At 40.7% G+C, this 21,728-nt stretch overlaps 2 protein-coding genes across 2 annotated transcripts in view; both read left to right on the top strand.

Annotated features, from left to right (window-relative positions):
• Positions 1–21,728, top strand: part of LOC122797745 (centrosomal protein of 192 kDa-like) — a 1,194,871-nt gene that overhangs the window by 1,166,589 nt on the left and 6,554 nt on the right. The window contains exon 17 of the mRNA XM_044066270.1: positions 11,431–11,579. Coding sequence (XP_043922205.1) covers positions 11,431–11,579 — 149 coding nt within the window. The remainder of the gene's footprint in view (positions 1–11,430; positions 11,580–21,728) is intronic.
• LOC122797744 overlaps positions 11,426–21,728 on the top strand; it is a 1,403,591-nt gene continuing 1,393,288 nt past the window's right edge. The window contains exon 1 of the mRNA XM_044066269.1: positions 11,426–11,579. The gene's annotated coding sequence lies outside the window, so the exon portion shown is untranslated. The remainder of the gene's footprint in view (positions 11,580–21,728) is intronic.

Below are 21,728 nucleotides of genomic sequence, written 5' to 3'. Positions count from 1 at the left end.
ATGAGGGAACCACCTCTCATGCCAACGAATCCATGTCAGTTTTGACCATGATTCCATTGAAGCGGTCATCTGTGCTTAACACTTTATTTTACAAGGCTCATACACTGATCACATCTGATCATTTGCAGGTATTGCTGAGTGAAATAATTCATAAAATTGTGAGAGAGCATTGAGGCAGTAAGTTGTGCTTATCAAAACAGAACAGAAAGTAACAATATATAACAAAAATTATACAGTAACAAGTGAAGTAGCAACAGTTGAGCGAAGTGTACGTTTTACAATTCACAAAATTGTATCCCAAGTTTACATCATGGTGGGAAATGTGAGGCAATGACTTAAGGAATCGGGATGGTAGGAGAGTTAAGTGTTGAGAGAGAGAGTAAGGCTTGACGTTGAGGACCTTTTGTGATGTGGCCTGCTGTGTATTGCAAGTAATGTTTGCTTTGGCATTTTTTTTCCTTCATGTGAATATATCATTTTTTATTTTAACTCTAGCACATCTCATTGTGTAAATTTGTCTGAGTGTGTGCCATGGTGTATGTATTGTAGGCCTAGCAACATCCTTGCATATAGAATTCTTAATCCAGTATCCCAGCTCTTGGTTTTGAGGTATAGGAAAAGCAGTTTCCCTTTCTTCTTGCCACAGATTTTCTTAGTTTTGGAGTCAGTTTGCTGTGACTACCATTTCAAATCTGACAATACTGCCTTCATCACCACTAATTTCATCTTCACATAAATCAGCTTTCTTTACATTGTAGGTTGGGTGTTTCTGCTCAATACCAGCATGAAAGTCATCTTCATCCAAGTCCTCGAGGATTTCATGCAGATCCCTTCCTTCCAACAGTTTCATCAGTTTTGCCTCAATGCCAGATAAAAGATTGACATACTCGTCTGAGGATGGTACAAGCTGAAACTTTGGAAAATGGGTTTTGGGAAGTTTGCCGTGTTGAAGTTAATCTTCAAGGTACCCCACACCCGAGACATCTGGACTTGCTGGTTCTGCCCAAATCTTCCTTAACTTTGTATCTTCAACCTCCTCTTTCTTCATATGTGACTAACTGTAGTTCCTCCAGAATCTGCTGACCACTGGATCATTTTGAGTCTCCAGAACATGTATGCTCCTGGAATTCTGTCTCTTGCCTTTCTTTTCTTTCAAGTGAACTAGATTTTTTAAGTTTCATGTTCTCCAGATATTTCTCCCTGGGCGGTGACTCTCTCCACTATTTCCTGGATATGATAGCATTCTTGGAGATTGCTAAAACATCAGCAGTAAAACCTCCCTTGACCTAAACATCAGTTTCTACACTGGGAGCCAGGATGGTTCCTTAAACATTGAAAAGTCTGCCAGTTTTCTTATAAGGACTGCTTTTATGCCAGTTGTTCAGGATCAGGAAGTAATGCAAACAGAGCATTTGGAGTTGGAAAACATTCCTTTGGATTGTCCACCATCTTTTACATCCAAGGTTGTTATGGCTGTTATGTCTTCCCATAAACCTAATAACAGGACAACTTATAAGCAGGATTGTCCACCATCTTTTACATCCAAGGTTGTTATGGCTGTTATGTCTTTCTATAAACCTAATAACAGGACAACTTATAAGCACAAGTGGACCCGTTTTCCATATGAGCTTTAGCTAAAGGTGTGGACCCTTACATAGCTCCTTTACCTTGAGGTTTTGAATGCCTTTCACAAGTCTTTCTGTCTAGGCATAGTTGCTGATTAAAGTCCATTTAGCTGCTGTCACCAACTTTTAACATGATTAAGTTTTTTTCCCCTTCGGCTTCTTAAGTTTGCTGAGACTTTCTAAATGGTGCATTTCTTTTGAGATCACCTATAAGGGATGACATTATTCCATGGGTTCTCTGTTTTACCCTGGTGAAACGTAACATCCCTATTGTGCCAGTACTTCCTACTGAATTAAATTATTGTCCTGGAAAACACTTCATTGTGGCAATCATTTCAACCAGAAAGGATTTCTGAACTGCAATGTGTGTGACTCATCTGAGCTCACTGATTGGCATTTTCGGTCTAGGTAAACCCAATGAAAGGACATTTTTTTCCGGTATGGATGTGCATAGATAACTTAGATTTTTTTTCTGATAGAACTGAAATGTTCCTGATGTGGTTCTAACACATATAATGAAAAACTTGTGAAATGTGTTTAATGCAAACTTAGTTAAGTGGTTGACTGAATTTTTGTTGTAAAAAAAATAAAATTTTCCACCTTCACTTGGACGCCGCATTCTTCTGGGCAGTAGCTACCTCTCAGTCTATTTTTGTGTAATGCAGGTTTGAATGTTTGTGCAACAACGTTCTGCTGTGAATACTGTTGCAAGACAGTATAACCTGAATGTGACATATGCAGGTCTAGGTCTTACCCTGGTTCTACAGTTATTAGAATTCTTTATAGGACGGCCACACAAAAATTAGTTTGGCACTCTGATTATGAGAATGAACCTCATGCCAGATATGAAAGTTGTGTACCATAACAATAGATTTGTATAAGCAGGTCTGTTAACATATCTGCCCTCCTCCGTTCTTGTGGTTCATTTGGGCTGGAGGAATGTTTAATTTGTTTGCTTTGGGTTGCATACTAGTGATGTGGAAAGGAAGGTCCTAGGTGGTGCATTGAGTAAAAGGAGGTGATTTGGTATCCTGGGAAGTCTCAGCTGCTGAGCTGTCCTAATATTTGTTGGTATTAGTCCATGCTGTTAACGAGGATTGACCTGCTTATCCAGATCTGCTGACTACTATTTTTTTTTAATATATTCACCATTGCCATGACTGTGCGAGGGAAATTCATTGAATATCTGCATCCTTTGTTTTCTTTCTGCTACCAACTGATTTGACTGTCTGCTAATTCATTAGTTATTTCTCATCCTAATTTAAGTTTAGCTATTTTAGAGTTGCTGTATTTTTTTATATTTCTGCTGAATATTTATCCTGGAATTTGGTTTGTTTACTGGGGAGGTTCACTGCTTTTGTGTAGTTTGCTGTTTCTGTGTATCCCACTAGTAGAGTCTCTAACTGCTGTAGCAAGAATGGGACTAAGGGAATGACTTCCCTGGGTACAAGCTGTCAAGGGGCATGATTGGTACTATAGCTGAGCTGCTTGTCAGTCTCTGCAAGCAGTAATAGTCCTTTAGGCAGCCACATTTGCAAATTGCACAGCAAGGAATTGGTATAGCTTTGTTACAGTTTGCTTAAGTTTAAGAAAGAACTGTTTACATGGAATTGGAATAGCTTTGTGTAGTCTGAAAACTGTATTGAAGGAGCTGTAGTAGGTATTTGCTACAGTGTAGGACAGCTGTGAGCAAGAAGCCAGTTATATACTGGAGTTTGAGGGGGCACCTCCCTTTTCTCAACTTCATTCGGGGTCTGGGTGCCATGAAGGGACATTGACCAGGGTACCAAAACACTTGGATTATCAATATTAGTACAGCTGTTATTTCACATTTTACTGCTGCTACTTCTGTAAAATGTGAAATAACAGCTGGACTAATATTGATAAGCCAAGTGTTTTGGTACCCTGGGCAATGTCCCCTCATGGCACCCAAACTGCTACTTCTGGTAATACGGGGTAGTGGTGCAGTGGTAGCGTTGTCGCCTCACAGCAAGAAGTTATCCCGTTCGATTCTCAGCTAGAGCGTCTTCTGTGTGGAGGCATACATGAATGGGCATGCCTTCGTTGAAGGTTGTGCATCAGGGCTCGTAACTCTGCACGTAAAAATCCACTACCAAACATTAGCGGACCGGAGTTCTGCTGTGGCGACCCCTAACCGGGATAAGCCGAAAGACACAACAACAACTGCTGCTACTTCTGCTTCTCTCCCACTTGATGAAAACAGAATGCCATTTATAGGCGGTTCTTGTGTCAAGGTGGACAAAATTTCTAGACTTGTATTAGCTGGGAGAAGTGGATCTGTAGAAGAAAACCTCCTAGAGCTCTGTGGTTTAAGTAATCCCTGTTGGATTTTGCTACTGTTATGACTTCTCCCGTATAGATCTACTATCCTGGTGAGCATTTACTAGCATCACAGCCAGCAAGTGTAGCTTCTCACCCTTGTTTTCTATAGTAATATGTAACACTGGTGGTGTTTCTTTGCTTTTTTTAAGTTTTTCTTTCATTCATCAGTACTCCCCGGTAAGTAATAAATGGCAGAAAAAGATATAGTTAAATGATGAGAAAAGCTGGTAAGTCTAGGAGAATTGCTGATTTTGAACTGCTAGTCACCCCTTCTAGGCGTACTTCAGCAGGATAGAGGCGCAGAATGAATGAATGTTAAGTACATGCTGGCTGAAATTAATTATAGCTGCATTTTAGAGTAGATTCCTGTATTCATAACATTTTTCCTTGAATTTCTCAAATTAAAGATAAAATCCACTTGCTGGAGGGAACTGGCGAAAACAGCTAGTTGCACATTAGTTTGTTAGTGGTTGGATGTTTCTACTTTTATGTTTAGTTGGGATAACATCTGTGTATAAATGTAGAGGTACTGTTTAGGTGAGTGATCTTGTTTAAGGTTTCCACCTAAGCAGTCTCTTTACTTAAAGTAACATTTGATTGAATGTCATTGTTGCTGTATTTTTTACTATGAATTTGAAGTTAATCATGCCTTCTCTGTCTGTGAATAATAAAGGGCATCATCTAGGATTGTGAAGACGTGCTTTTTATAAAAATCTATAGTTCTCTTAAGCTTTAACAAGGTTACTGACAATTATTTTGTTATCTGTGTGCTAAAACTTGTGTTTTTTCTGGTTTATCTGTTAATTTATATGAATATTTCAGAAGCATTCTAAAGAGAAACCAAAAATCCTCCAAAAACTCGTGATAACAAAGACCAAGACTGAATTTAGCAGTAAAAAGTTTTATTCTTAGCTTTCGTCCTCATAAAAGATGTCCTAATAAAAGACTTCCTCAGAACAACTTACAACAACAAATCAGACTTTATATGCTATTACAAATCAACCTAATCAAATTAGTTACTAATAATCCGGTTAAGCAATAAAAATTATTTGAAAGCTAATGATAGAAAGTTATTAAAATACACTTTTAAAACGTATATGAAATGGTATTTTAAACAAAATAATACAAGATAATTTAAACATAGAATTCATGTACTATTAGACTGATTGACTTTCAGTCTCCTGTTCAAAAAACATTTGAGGTTAATTGCCTCATTTAAACCCAGGGGCATATCTGCTTTTTAACCTCAATTGCCGAAGTGTTTTGTTTTTGCTCAGCAAGTCCTCTAGAATTTCTCCCTCTTAAAACTTTAGGCACTTTGTCAAGGACAAAAAATATACATATATATTTTTTTTACTTTACACACTAAACTGTGTTTAAGTAAAGCATTATTATAATCCTTAACCTTTATAGAATGAAAGTGTCCTTTGTATATTTTTCTAAACTTTTGGTAGACATCATTACATAAAAATTCACAATAAGAGCAAACACCAATATATATATATACATTGCTTTTTGTTTTGCAAGGAAAAACCCCAGAAACAGGAATAGTGTTATCCAAATGTTTCAAACTTGTAGAGGGACCATCAGTAATATACCTACATGCGGAACAAACTCCGCATTTAATACAGTCCTTTGGTCTTAGAACATAACTTTAAAGATGTACTCTTATAAGAGTCATTTTGTAAAAAATCTTTAGATTGTACCTATCTTTATAAGTAAATCCAAGTGTCCCCCACAATCCCAACAAGTTCAGAGTTACCCTGAGTAATGCATCAATTTCTCTTAATGGAAGGAATGCTAGAACTATCTACAGTCATGTCTAAACAACAAGCAGTACTATGATCAATAGTGTCAGCAAACCTTCCATTCTTTTTAATAATTAACCCATATTTTAAAATTGGTTTGAAATCAGTAGTTCCCCTCATACAAATTTCATTAGCAACAATATTTAACATCTTATTGCAACTCCATTGTATAAATAAAATAGTAATAAAATTTCCTTCTCAAATATACTATCATTAGTAGTCATCCTTAAGCTGACCTCTAGGAATATTGTTCTTAATAAACCTCTGCTGATTGCTAGTATAGTGTAACTGTTGGCAAATGTATTTTTCCTAAAAATTCCACTGCCAAACTCTCGTTTCGTATAGTCTCAGCTGATGGTAACATCCAAAAAATTAACTGTCACCATAACTCCCCAAAGTGAATTGTAAAAATTCTGACTTAGAATTAATGGCACCTAAGAATTCAGTAGCTTTATCTTTAGCTCATTCAATCACAAAAAAACAAGTCATCCTCAAACCTAACTTAAAAAACCCTATAGAGGTGTTTTAAGAACAATATTCCTGGAGGCCAGTGTGTTAGAGCCTCTAGTATGACTACTAATGAGAGTATATTTGAGAAGGAAATTGATTTTTATTACTACTTTATTTATGCAAAGAGGTTACAATAGGGAGATGTCAAATATTGTTGCCAATTAAATTTGTATTATAACTACTGAATCTGAAGTAGTTAACTTCATTTGTTCTTCAACCTGTAGGTCCTCGGATCCAGATCAGATCTGGCATGGCTGCATTTTCTAGCTATGGAGATCCTCCGCCAAAGGGGGGTGGTCTGCCCCAAAACCAACCTCCGAGTCAGTGTTCCTGGAGGCATTCAGCTTGGGCCCATCTACCTCATGGGAGTCCCCTCCTGCTGATCCACTCGTGGATCTGATAACATCTAGGGCATGGAAGGAGCCGGGCACCATAGAGCTTATACCCAAATACCCGGACAAGGTCTTGAACACCCCACCTGCCTATAAACTTCACTGGCATAAGGGGTCCCCTGTAGATGCAATGATGGTGGCAGCTGCCACCAACAAGAAACTCGCCCAGGAGAGTTCCATGGTTCACCCACCTAACCTAAAGTTGAGGACGTTGGACCATTTTGGGAAGTGAGTCTATGCTTCAGTGACCTTCTGCGTGAGGGAGCTGAACTACATGGCACACATTACTAGACTCCAGAGAGACCTGGTCATGGAGTCGACCCCGGGGTCCTTGTCAGCAGAGGACAGGAAGAAGTTTGCACGAATGGCCATCCCCAAATCAGTAGCCAAAACGTCCATGCGTTTGCTCTCCCATGCCACTGAGAGAGCCGAATGGGCGGCGGGGTCAGGCGTTGCCATTCGGCACCACACCTGGCTCCACTTATGTCAATTTTCAGAGCCCTTCAAGGCGTCTTTCAGCAATACCCCTTATGATGGTTCTTCCCTCTTTGGGAAGAGAGAGAGACTTTAGTCCAGAGCGAGAAGGACGGAAAGACACAGTCTGCCATCGGAGTCTGCTTCTCTCCACCTCAAAAGGTCCTTTTCCAGGAACCAGCGAGGTCAGAAGATGTGGTTCCGCTAATCTCAGGCATTTTCCCGGGACACTCGGGACTCACCTTCCCCCAGAGGCAGAGGATGGGGTATGATAGACACCACACTAGAGGCAGAGGGGGGTCCTAGAAATTCTGGGTCCCGAGACAGTTTCTCGGACAAACCTGGACAGCAACCCTGAAGGATTACCTGGCTGTCCATCTCTGGAGGCAGTCAGGGGTCATCTGTCGCTCCACCCACTAGCATGGGAGTCCATCACAACAGATGAGGGTGTTGCGAGTCATATCCAGAGGTTATTTTGTCCCTTTCAAGGACTTACCTCCCTCCCAACAAAACCCTCCCGGACATCCCACCCACGCAGCGGGAGGAAGCAGCAGTACAGATGCAATCACTGCTAAGAAAACGAGTCCTAACCGGTCCCCCAAGACCAATCCATATCCGGGGTGTACTCCAGGTTTTTATTTGTCAAAAAAGACTTGGGAGCTCAGAACAATTTTAGATCTGCCCCAGTTGAACCTGTCAGTAATAAAGACCAAATAAAATTCCGGATCGCCACGACCCAGTCCATTCTGCCTTTTTTGCAGGAAACAGACTGGATGTGCTCGATAGATTTCCAGTATGCATACTATCACATGAAAATGCACAGGTGCTCCCACTGGTTCCTTTGCTTCTGACTGGGAGCCAATCATTGCCAATTTCAAGCCTTCCACTTTGGTCTCACCACAGCCCCCCGGGTGTTCACCAAGGTAATGGCAGTGGTAGTGGCTCACCTGAGGCTTCAGGGCATTCAGGTCTTTCTGTACCTAGACGATTGGCTCTTTATCACCCCTTCAGAGCATCTACTATGTCAAGCCAGGGACTCCACCCTTCTGTTAACCGACAAGTTGGGCATTACTATCAATCTGAGCAAATCAGCTCTTCATCCAGTTCAGGTTTTAGAGCTCATTGGGGCACGGCTGGACACAATACAGTCTATGGTGTTCCTCACCTCAGACAGGATACGCAGCTTGAGGATACATGTCACATATTCTACAGACCAGCTCACCCAGAGCCGAAACAGTCTTAAGAGCTTTAAATTCTATGGCAGCCACAATAAATCTTCTCCCCATGGCACACCTTCACATGAGGGTTCTGCAGCGGACTTTATAACAGTACAGTGGTCTCTGTTAGACTTCCCCTTTTTCCTTTCCAGTGAGAATCTCAAAAGCTCCCTTGGGTGGTGGATTCAGTCTCCGGACCTCCACAAGGTACGTCCTCTTCAACCTCCTCTTCCCCAAACCACTGTGACCACGGACACCTTCCTGCTTGGGGGGGGGCATTGCAAGCAAAGGACAGTCCAAGGCAAGTGGTCCCCTGACAAGACCTTTTTGCACATCAACTTCATAGAGATGAAAGCAGTTTTTCTCGCATTGCAAGCCCTACATGCTCATCTTCCTCTAGGAATGATTGCACATCAGACAGACATGTCAGTAGTCTGGTATAGGAAGGATCCAGATCTTTGGATCCTTTCATTGCACCAATTCCAGTGGTTCTAGAATTCTTAGCTAGCATTTTTTTATCAAGGCGCTAGTTCTTCTATGGTGAAAGTCCAACTAACTGCAATTTCTAATTTTCATGCTGGGGTGGCTATGTCTTCATTAGTTTCTTCGAAACTTTGTAAAACCTTTTTCAAAGGTGTCTTTCTTCTCAGACCTCCGGTCAAGGATCCCATTCCTCCGTGGAACCTCACTTGTTGCAGGCATTAGTCCTCCCCTCTGTGGACCTGCAATTTTTGACCTGGAAAAACTGCCTTTTTGGTTGCCATTACATCCGCTAGAAGGGTGTCGGAACTCCAAGCTCTTTCTATCAAAGTCCCTTATGTGATCTTTCACAAGGATAGTCTCTTGCTATGTTACTAATCCATCCTTTCTCCCTAAGGTAGCCTCTGAGGATAATATCAATCAGACTATCAATCAGACTATTAATTTACCAGTATTTTTTCCGAACTGTCAGAACAAAGGGGAACACAAATTACATTCTTTGGATGTTTACAGGCAGTTGAGATTTTATTTACACAGGACTAAGTCCTTCCGCAAGTCTGATAGCTTTTTGTGTCCTACGCCAAGCCCTTTTTAGGCAAACCTGTTTCAAAAGTGACTATTGCTCTCTAGATTTCTCTATGCATTGCCCGGATTTACTTGGATAGAGGTTTATCTCTTGCAGGAAAAGTGAAGGCTCATTCAACCCGATCCATGGCTGCATCTGCAGCCTTTTGGTCTAGGGTCTCCTTGGATGATGATTAAGCTGCCACTTGGGCCTCATCACACACCTTTCTCACTATAAGCTGGATTTGGATTCTAGGAGTAGAGCATCCTTTGGCTCTGCAGTTCTCCGGAATATCCTTCCATGAGGGCCTCCCAAGGATTAGGTAGCTGGGGACTGTCCCACAGGTTGAAGATCAAATGAAGTAAACTACTTAAGATAAAGAAGTTATATACTCACCATAATGTTCCATCTAAGTAGTACTACTACATTAGTCTTCAGCTGTCCCCCCCCCTTCCCCCTGACCTTATCCTTCAGGATGCTATATGTCTGTCTGTCTGGACTTTTTCTGTTGTGATCCTTTCTTATGCCAGAACTTAAGGGGTCTTGTATTTTTCTCTTGAAGGATAAGTTTTGTGTGATGGGGTAATTGTTACATGTTGGGCAGCAAACTCTATCTGAATGGAGAAGGGAGACTGAGGGCATTATGGGTAGGGGAAGGAGCATGGAGCTCGGAGCCTTAGCTAGAAAATGTGGCCGTGTTGGATCTGATATGGATCCAAGGACCCACAGGTTGAAGACATGCAGTAGAACTACTCAGATGGAACATTTTGGTGAGTACATAACTTCTTTTTTCAAACCAATTTTAAAATATGGGTTAATTAAAAAGAATAAAAGGTTTGCTGAAACTATTAATCATAGTATTGCTTGTTTAGACATGACTGTATAGTTATAGTGTTTCTTCCATTATTAAGAGAAATTTGTGTGAAACTATTAATCATAGTATGTTTAGACATGACTGTATAGTTATAGTGTTTCTTCCATTATTAAGAGAAATTTGTGTGTTATTCAGGGTAACTAGCATCTTGGTAGGATTTGGGGGATATTCCTAGGTTTACTTATAAAAATAGGTACAATCTAAAAGATTTTTACAAAATAACTCTTATAAGATTACATCTTTAAAGGCATGTTCTAATAAAACCAAAGGAATGAAACAATGTGGTGTTTGTTCCACCTGTAGGTACATTATGGAGGGTCACTTTATAAGTTTGTGATATTTGGATAACACTATTCCTGTTTCTGGGGTTTTTACTTGCAAAACAGAATGTGTTGTAAATATATTGGTGTTTGCTCTTATTGTGAAAGTTTTTATGTTGGGATGTCTACCAGAAGTTTAGAAAAATATATAAAGGAACGCTTGTATTCTGTAAAGGTTAAAGATTGTAATAATCCTTTATTAAACACAGTTTAGTGTGTAAAGAAAGTAAACAAAAAATATTTTCTGTTCTTGAACAAGCGTCTAAAGATCTAAGAGGGGGAAATTATAGAGGACTTGTTGAGCCGAAAGAAACACGTTGGCAATTGAGGTTAAAAGCAGATATTCCCCCAGGTTTAAATGAGGCAATTAACCTCAAATGTTTTCTGAATAGTAGGAGGTTGTAGGTGAATCAGTCTGGTAGTACAATAATTCTGTGTCTAAATTCTTATTATTTTGTTTAAAATGGTGGTTCACATATGTTTTACATGTGTATTTTAATAATGTTGTACTATTAGCTTTCATATAATTTATTACTTGGATTGTTAGTAATTGATTTGATTAGGCTGATTTGCAATGACATATAAAGTCTGATTTGTCGCTGTTATAACTTGTTCTGGGGAAGTCTTTTATTAGGATGAAAGTGAAAAATAAGACTTTTTACCGCTAAATTCAGTCTTAGTCTTTATTACAAGTTTTTGGAGGATTTTTGGTTTCTTGGTGTTTTTATCTGCCTTGTCATTTGGGACTGTATTAGTTTAGCATTCTAAAGAGAGAGGTGATGTGCTAATGATTTTCTTAAACACTTTAAAAATCTGCTCTAGGTCTTGCAGTAGTACCCGAAGAGCTAAACTTTGCCACTGCATGCTGTGTTGGGATTGCTGCTCAGACTTCACTCAGGATACATAATCCAGTAGACCGCTGGCTGCAAGTTAGCATTGGGATCGTTGGGATTTCTGTAAATGGTGAGAAGGTAAGTTTGAAATGTATACAATTTTTTTTTTGTTCTTTTGATGCCAGTCTGTCACATCTAGTGCATAAGTAGCAGTGGCGCAAAAGGTAGCGCACTTTGCCTTTGGGGAAGAAGGCTGTGTGTTCCATTCCTACACCGGAAAGGTCAATTGCTGACACTGCAGTATGGCATAATAGGGGTGCGGTACTACTGACTGTGCTGTCTTTCGAATAAGAAGTTAAACTGAGGCCCCATCTGCTTGAGTTGGTGGTAACTAGAGGTGAAAGATTAAACAGCACCTATCAAAACGAGTAAGGGTGTTTTATATACAAAAAACTCTTGTTTACAGTATATTTAGAAATATTAACAAATGTATAAATATATAGATATAAAATTATATTTACACATTCATAATTTTCTTTGAAATTATACTAAATTTTCATCTCTGTTGGAACCACACTCCTTTTTCCATAACCACCATCTTATTTTAATTAATTTTTTTTGTTAAAATCCATTTACCCCTAAACACAATTACTTTCATTCTCTTTCCATGTAACTCATGTGACATAACTTTTTATCTATTCTTTTAACATGCTCTTTACTTATATTTTTATAATATCCATATTTAATAATATCCATGTTTTTTCTCCAGTTTTATAGCTTCAAAAAAATCTTCTTTGCATAGTTATTTTTTTACTCTTACAACTCAGAAACATACATTCAGCAATTTCTTCTTGTCAATGTAAATGTATCGCTTGTATTTACTTTTGCTGGTAATTTTATCTATTACTTGTCTCCACAAAAAAATAATCTTGACATTCTACTTTATTACACCATTTACCTCTTATTTTTATCTGTTCAGATTTTCCCAATGGTTTTACATAGTAATGTTTTATCATTACATTCTTAGAACATACTTTTCTTTCTTTTTATATATCATCAGTTTTTATTTTCCACAAGAATATTTTTTCTTGGTAACATTTTATTGCTTCATTTATGTACTTTCTCTTTTTCTCTCCTCTTCTCTACCACACTCCAGAGTACAGTTTTACTACTAGTCTTGCAAGTTTTTCATTTATCTACTTTAATGCTTAAACTTAGTGAAGCAACATATACAACTGGGTTAATTAACCCTTTACATACAAAACTCCTCTTTTTGCTGTTAAGTGTTAGAACCTTATATAAATGAAAAAAATGTGCAATAATTCCTTTTCAAATCCTGCTGTCAGCAGAAATACACTTGCTTAGTATGCTGTTTTTTCCCCATCAGTACTAAATTTATAAAGTAAACCTTTATTTTGAATGATAATTTATATGTTCTCCAAAAGACAGCTTTTTTTCTTTTATTTTTCCTTTTGAATTCTACTTGCATCTTTATTCCCAAAATTTAAACCCAACACTGAAATGTCATTGTAAAAATATATATTCCCATCTTTATTACATCACCTACATTTTTCTTTTTTTCTATTTAAAGCAATCTCTTTCACCATTAGACACTCATTTGTGTAAATTAGTACTTTTATCCAAATTGTTTTTGTAATTAGGATGTCGTCTGCATATGTAAACAGAACTGTATTTTCATAAAGATCTTTTAATCCTTATTCATAACTGTTGGTCTCCAGTTTTTAAGTGGTCTTCCGTCTTTTTCCTTCTGTATGAATTTAAGTATTCCACTACATAATTCTTAATACGTAAACCCTAATTTAGCCAAACATTCAAAATCTTTGGCAAAAAATTTTTTTTAATCTCTCAAATTTGTATACATTTTATACCCTATTCCATCTGGTCCTGCAGCTGGATATATATTTACTTGTCCTAATACTTCATTTAGCTCTTAAATAGAAATCTCCTTTTCCAATTCCTTATTCTTTCTTTTAACTACTTTCCATGTATTTTCACTTCCATCTTTTTTTTCTTTAAAGATTTCTTGTACATATACTGTACTACACTATTCATAATACTTTCTGCAGTTCTTTCTGTTTCTGCTTTTGTTTTTTATTATTATTTCTGGTTTACACTAGTTTTCTTGTACTAATCTGCTTAAGTAACTTGATACTTTTCCTTGTAAAAAAAACTTTGCTTAAATTCTTGCATCTTGTATTTTTTCTTGATTTCTTTCATAAAATTATTTTTCTTTGTCAAAGTACTTTCATGTTCTAAACCTTCCAATGCATTATTATGTTCTTATATTTTTCCTTCTCTGATTTACTCGCATCCTATTATTCATAACTCAGACGAATTTTTGTAAAATGTTCTAGTAGTATGATCTTTCCATAACTGTATTTCTAATCTTTCCTTCATTCCAAGCTTTCTTGTATATCCTTTTTATTCCTTTGCTTATTTTTATATATTCCTTGTCTTCCTTTATCTTTAGCCATATCTGCAAGATGATCAGAAAATCCTGTACCAACTACCTCCCTGTCTCTTATAACGAAGTCTTCGGATACTGTAAAATCTATTTCACTTCTTCACATGCCCATTTTGCAAGTCCATGAATTTTTGTCCCAAATGTTTAACTTACCATATCTTATAACTTCTGTTTTCTGATATAATTTACTTTCTCCTTGCCTCTTGAATAACAGTTAGTCTGCTGCTATTTTAATATTCATATTTGTTAATAAATGGTCTAAAATCTAATGAAATAAGCTTTCCCTTTCTTTACAGTTAGTGTAAGAATACAGTGTTATACATACTTCTTTCCTTTTTTAATCTCCAAAGGTTAATCTTTCTATTTTTTCTAAAGTTACATTTAATATCTTCACTGTTTCTACAGAATGTGGCTATTCCAAAACATCGCTCATTTCCAAATTCCAGATTTTTTCATTCCCATAGTTTTTCTTTGTTAAAAATCCTGTCTCTTCTAATATAATTATATGTATTACAAATCTCCAAAATCTCTCTTTCTTGTTGTATTCTTAATACTGTTCATATTTACAGAAAGCTGTTAAAAAATATTTTCTTTGCTTTAGATTTATGGTTTCATAGGTTTATAGCTAATTAGGGTGGCTGTCTTAATGGGCGATTCTAGGCCTAGCCAGTTTCCTCCTCCTAAAGGTGAGAATCAAACACTCTACCTTGTGACCTTGTAAGTCAAATAACTTAATTATACCAAACTCAACCTTTAGTTTGTGTGTGTCATGTATGTATATATATATATATATATATATATGTAGAGACCCACCTTTTCAACAGTTTCCTTTCTTTTATACTTGTTTATTTTTTTTTCTTTTACCCTTTGATTATTTTGTCTTTTACTGTCAGTTTATTTTCACTTATTTCAGAGCCTTTTTGTATGTCCTCTCGTTTTTCATGTAATTTTCTACTTCTAACTCTAATTTGTTTTCTTTTACTTTCATTTTTACAATCCATCCATAAACATCTAATTTTGTTAATTTATAGCATTTCACTTTACATTTTTTTGCATCTTGTCCAATTTTCCCACAAATATAATGATGTTAAGTTGTCAGTCTCGCCTTCATTCTTGCTGGATGGATTCGGAGCCGATCCTCTGCTTCGACTCGGCCACTCTAAAAGCTCGAGAGCTAGTTCCACCGGCTCGAGGCTCCCCTATATCCCACAATGCTAGGCGGTAACTCCTCAGATCTCGTTTGCCGCTACGCGATCGAGGTGCTTTTTTCAACCGGCTCAGGTTAGTTGAATATTTTGACAGTTTTAGTCAGTCAGACCCCCTTTAAGTTAGCCCCTTTATAACTTTTATATAGTTAAATACCTTTAATCCCCTTTTTAGTTATTTTTCACTAGTTTACATATCCTAAATTATCGAACCTTTCCCTTGGGCTTTAGGCCCACTCCCTCCCTCCCTTGGTAGTTGGAGTGTCTGTGTTTTTGTAGGGAAATTTTTTGTTTAAAACTTTGTAAGTTAAATTTAAAGTTTATTTTCTTTTTAGAAGTGTAATCGGTGTGTGTGTTTGGGATTACACTTTTACTTCTCTTTGGACATGTCCAAAGAATCAAAGGTCTCAGGCTTCAAGAAGTGTGACTCGTGCTGTCAGAAGATGTCTCTGACAGACGGTCACACTTCTTGTGTTTACTGCCTGGGACCTTTGCACCTGCAGGACTCATGTGCTGTTTGCCATGGCTTCAGCCCTAGAGTCCTGCAGGAGCGAAAAAATAAATTAATTCTAAGAGGCTTATTAAAGCCTGAGGGTCCCTTTACTCAGTCATCGTGGAGACCCTCGAAGTCCTCCAGACTTTCGGCTCCAGCCTCTGAGCTGACTTCTGGGGGCTCTAAGTCCATTCCAACATCGGCTCTGGTCGGAGTTGATGAATCTCGAATTCATGTACCTACGATGTCCTTGGCTCCGGCCGGAGCCGAGGAAGACATAACTGTGTCTGCTCCGATTAAGTTGTTGGAGCCGACATCTAAGAAGAGGTCCCGTTCTCCATCTATCGGCTCTGTTCATTCAGCTCCAGCATCACCTTTGCTGTCTGAACGGAGCCATAGATCCCACTCTTCTAGGTCTTCCAGGTTATCAGACCACGACCTTCAGAGAGTAGTGAGTCGACTTCTTAAGTCCGAGGCACTAGCCCAGATGCTTCAAAGTCCGACTCAACAGTCGAAGACTATCCCTGCCACTCAAAATATTCCTCCTGTGACTCTCTTGAGTTCGGAGCTGGGGCGGTTTGGACCCAAGACTGTGGTGGCGTCGGAACCGATACCTCTGTCTTCGGTTCCGTCGTCGGCTCCGATGTCTTCCTTGGAAGAATCTCGGCGCCGGACATCCCTCGTCGGCTCCGAGGGGGCGAGTGGCATCGGACCCTTGTCCGACCCCGCTCTCCCTATCGGTGCTTCGGCGCTGGTGAGTTTGGCTCCAACATCGGCCTCTGAGCCATCACTGTCGGTGCCGGGGGAGGTTTTCAGTTTTTCGGAACGGAGACCTCCGGCTCTGCCTGACGGGGGTGCTTTTGAGGTCATGAGGAGCGTGTTGGAACCAGGTTCCAATCCACAGTCGGCTCCTTCTGCCCTTCCCTCCATGGTGCCTCCGGTGATTTCTACTCACTCTCTTGTCCCCGACCGTAGAGAGCCAGCTCCTCAAGTTTCCCCTGTGGGGATCTCCTCCTCTTCCGAGGCCTCTCCTGACCTTGCTGGAGAGCCCCCTAGGAAGAGGCAGTGTAAGAGGAAGCACATTGACTCCCCTGAGTCTGTCACCTCTGACACTGATTTAGAGGATTCTGAAGGTTCCCCTCGTTCCCCCTCTGAAGATGTCTCCTTTGCAGACATCCTTGAAATCTTAAAACAGAGGGGGAATTGGCCAGCCCTCAACCCTTCAGAGGATGAATCAGTGTACCTTGAGGCGTTTGGCTCTCGCCCTTCCACCTCCTGGGTGCCCCCTCCCTTTGACCCCCTTATGCAAGTGGTGGCAAAGAAGGCTTGGGCAGCTCCTGACTCAGTGGAACCCACCCCCAGGAGACCATCTAAGTTCATCACGGCCCCCAGGGATAAAGAATTTCTGACCAAAGGCGTCTCTGTTGATGCTATGGTGGTGGCTGCAGCTACCAAGAAGGAGTTAGCTGATCCTTCGGTACCTGTTCATCCTCCTAACAAGGAGTCTGGGTCGATGGACAGGTACGGGAAGCGGATGTTGTCATCAGCGACCTTTACAATGAGATCGCTGAATTACCTATGTCATTTTACTCGACTTCAGAGGGACTTACTCAAGGAAGCGAGTGAAATGCTGAAGGACCCAACAGCTGCGGGTTTTCAGGATAGGATGAACTCTCAGCTGGCTACCATTAATTCTATAACCAACTCCTCCATGCGCTTCCTTTCATATGCGGCTGATGGAGCAAGTAGAGCGGCAGGTACAGGTGTAGCCTTGCGTAGGCACGCCTGGGTGCGGCTTTGTAACTTTGCGGACCCCTTTAAGGCGTCCTTCACTCATTCCCCCTTTGATGGATCATCCCTCTTTGGTCCTCAAGTGAAGGAAACCTTGACTAGGTGCGAGACTGATGGCAAAACTCTTTCTGCCGTCGGAGTCAGTTTTTCTACTCCTTCTAGACCTTACCCCAAAGGTCAGAAGGGGGGAAAGATGTGGTTCCGTAAACAATCTCAAGGAGACTTGCCTGACGCACAAAGTCGATTCCCCTCTAGAGGCAGAGGGGGGAACAACAATGGTAGACGCCGTCCCAGAGGCAGAGGGGGCCCGCAGAAATCAGGGCAGTCGAGAATCCTTTTACGACAAGCCCTTTCAGCATCCCTGAGGTGTTGCTCGACTGTCCACCTTCGGAGGCAGTCGGGGGAAGGTTGTCACTGTACCCAAAAGCCTGGCTATCCCTAACTCAAGACAAGTGGGTACAGTCTATCATTTCCGAAGGCTACAGAATTCCCTTTCTTTTCATTCCGAAGCTGTCCAAAAAATCCCTTCCAGACGTTCCACCCAGTCAAAGGGAGCAAGCAGCATTAGAAATTTCAAAGCTGCTCGCAAAAAGAGCCATTCAACCAGTGCCAGCAGACCAAGTAGAATCCGGAACTTACTCCAAATTCTTTTTGGTTCCAAAGAAAACAGGGGACTGGAGCCCCATTTTGGATCTCAGCAACTTGAACAAGTTTGTCAAGAAAACAAAGTTCCGGATGGTCACGCTGCAGTCCATTCTTCCCCTTTTGGAGCGGGACAGCTGGATGTGCTCTATAGATGTCCAGGACGCGTACTATCACATCAAGATGAATCGATGCTCCAGGAGGTTTCTCCGCTTCAGGCTGGGAACCAGTCATTTTCAATTCAGAGCCCTGCCCTTTGGTCTCACTACAGCCCCCCGAGTGTTTACCAAATGCATGGCAGTGGTAGCTTCTCATCTGAGACGTCAAGGATTCCAGGTGTTTCCTTATTTAGACGACTGGCTCCTTACAGCCCCCACCAGGCATCTTTTACTCCTCGCCAGAGACTACACCTTTCGCACATGTCAGGCACTAGGTATCTCAATAAACTACGAAAAGTCTGTCTTGTCGTGTTATTACTTTCGTAGGCGCAAATCTAGACACAGTCAAGATGTCAGCCAGACTCAGAGCAGAGGATAGCAGACATTCACAAACAGGTCTTTCTTCTTTTACAGAACAACAAAGTCAAAGCCAGACAGGTCCTGAAAGTCTTGGGGATTATGGCGGCGGCCATCCCTCTCCTACCATTAGCTCGCTTCCACATGAGGATTTTGCAATGGATGCTCTTCACACAATGGTCTTACCAAAGCCTTCCAATGTCCCATCCTATTCGGATAACTCAATCGTGCAAGAGTCATCTCTCTTGGTGGATCACATCCCCTCAGCTCCTCCTAGGGAGACCCTTTGTCCCTCCCCCTCCGGTTGCTACAGTGACAACGGACGCCTCCCTGATCGGGTGGGGGGGGCATTTCCAGGGCAGGACAGTCCAGGGCATGTGGCAACCGTTCGAGTGCCACTTGCACATAAACGTCCTAGAGATGAGAGCAGTGCTTCTAGCGTTGCAAGCCCTACAAGACTCTCTTCCCAAGGGAACTATAGCAATCCAAGCAGACAACATGTCTGTAGTGTGGTACATCAACAAACAAGGCGGAACCAGGTCTTACCCCCTATGTCGAGAGGCACTCAGACTATGGCAATGGGTGATTTCGTCTCAGCGATTTCTGTTAGCAACGCACATCCCCGGGAAGAACAATGTGATTGCGGACAAATTGAGCAGAGCTATTCTCATGCCTCACGAGTGGTCTCAGAACAACACAGTGTTGGAGAAAGTTTTTCGAAAGTGGGGCAGGCCTTGCTGCGACCTTTTCGCTACTCCCCAAAACAGCAAGTGCGACTATATTTTCACCCTCTTTCCCCATCCAGGCCATCCCAGCAGAGACGCTCTAGTGCACGTTTGGCCCCGGGGACTTCTCTATGCCTTTCCTCCCTTCCCACTGGTATCCCAGCTGATACAGAAAGCCATCGCTCAGGAAGCTTCTATGATTCTCATTGCCCCGTACTGGCCTCGACAAATTTGGTTCCCCTTTCTCCACCGTTATCTGTTGGAACAACCTTGGCATCTGGACCCAGTTCCAGACCTTTTGACCCATCAGTCAGGTCATTTGCACCACTCCCTTCCCTCTCTGATCCTCACAGCTTGGTTCCTCCAATTCCGACCTTAGCCAGGCTTCCTTTGATATCTCTCCAGAGATATCTTGATTGCCTCTCATAAATCTTCCACTCGGAAGATTTATCATAGCAAGTGGAAACGTTTTTCCTATTGGGCGCAGTCAAAGAATATAGATCCTTTCACTGCTTCTATTCAGACAGTTCTAGACTTTCTAGCCAAACTTTTCCATGCAGGTTCATCCCCATCTACCATTAGAGTTCAATTGGCTCCAATTTCGAACTTTCATGTTGGAGTCAGAGTCCTCTATCATGTCTCTCAAACTCTGCAAGGCCTTTTTAAAGGGAGTCTTTCTACTCAAACCACCCATCAGAGACCCTCCTCCCCAATGGGATCTCAACTTGGTTCTGGCATCCTTAATTCTTCCCCCCTTTGAACCTGCGGCTTCATGTTCTATAAAATTACTTTCGTGGAAGGCACTCTTTTTAGTAGCTATCACCTCAGCTAGAAGAGTCTCTGAACTTCATGCTCTGTGTAGTCGACCCCCTTATCTAGTATTTCATAAAGACAGGGTGTCCTTGCGTACTAACCCGTCCTTTTTGCCCAAAGTAGCTTCATTGGCAAATTTGAATCAAACCATTGAGCTCCCTGTTTTCTTCCCAAATTATTCTAATAGGTCTGAACAAAAGTTACACTATTTAGATATTCATCGCCAACTTAGGTACAATTTGGACAGGGCCAAACAATTCAGGAAATCTGACCAACTGTTTGTTTCTTATGCAGAAGGTAGAATGGGCCTTTCAGTCTCAAGTCTCTCTCTCTAGATGGCTTACTTCATGGATTACCCTAGTGTATGAGATAAGAAAGCAACGGTTGCCATCTAAACCCAGGGCTCATTCAACTAGAGCTTTAGCCACTTCTGTAGCTTTCCAAGATAGGCTGCCTATTGATTCGATCTGTTCTGCAGCTACTTGGGCTTCTCCCCATACCTTCATTTCTCATTATAAGTTGGACTTGGCCTCTAGAGACCGAGCCAACTTTGGTTCCACTGTACTCAAGAGTCTGTTCCGATAGGCCACAAGGGACAAGGTGCTAGGGACGCGGTCCCATCCAGCAAGAATGAAGGCGAGATTGACAACTTAACATTTAGAAGTTATGTACCTACCATAACATTCCATGTTAGTTGTCTTCTTCTCGCCTTCTTTCTAGCGTCCCACCCTCCTCCCCCCTAGCCAGGACAGACCTAGAAGAGTTTTCTTCTTTGTTCCTTATGGAATTTTATTGCTGGCCTTAGCTTTCAAACGAGATCTGAGCAGTTACCGCCTAGCATTGTGGGATATAGGGGAGCCTCGAGCCGGTGGAACTAGCTCTCGAGCTTTTAGAGTGGCTGAGTCTGAGCCGAGGATCGGCTCCGAACCCATCCAGCAAGAAAGAAGGCGAGAAGAAGACAACTAACATGGAACGTTATGGTAGGTACATAACTTCTAATTTTCTTGTATCAGTTACTGATAAAATGGCCTTTTCCACAAAGAAAATAGTGTTTGGGTTGTCTCCAGTATTTTACAAAACCCCTATTCCCTTAACACATTTATTATGCATTGTGTGTGTATCTATGTGTGCGTATGTGTATATGTATTTCTATATATATATCTATATATATACATCTATATATATATATATATATATATATCTATACACACACACACACACACACACACACACACACACACACACACACACACACACACACACACACACTCACACACACACACACACACACACACACTCACACACATATGAGTCCACTATGTAATTTCGTAATTTCACAATCCCGGAGTTCTAAATACCGATGCTCAGAACATTGAGATTGTGAAATCTCGAAATAAAAAAATAAAATCAAGAATATATCAAAAAAGATGATTTTGCAGGGGGGGCAAGCCCACCCCCCCCCCCTTCACCCCCTGCAACTTAAATATACTAACTCTAAGATTGCAGTACAGTAAAGAGAATGGTAATGTTCCTGTTCCGCACTGTATGGCGATATCCACTTAAAAGTTTTTCACAATTCAGGGTTTGCGTGTTTTTTTTTTCCCTTTTTTTTAAATTT

This window comes from Protopterus annectens, chromosome 3.part1 (genome assembly GCF_019279795.1).
Source record: "Protopterus annectens isolate FY-2018-M chromosome 3.part1, PAN1.0, whole genome shotgun sequence".
NCBI lineage: Eukaryota > Metazoa > Chordata > Ceratodontiformes > Protopteridae > Protopterus > Protopterus annectens.
Note: the sequence above shows the minus strand (reverse complement) of the source record. Positions and strands in the feature narration are given on the sequence as shown.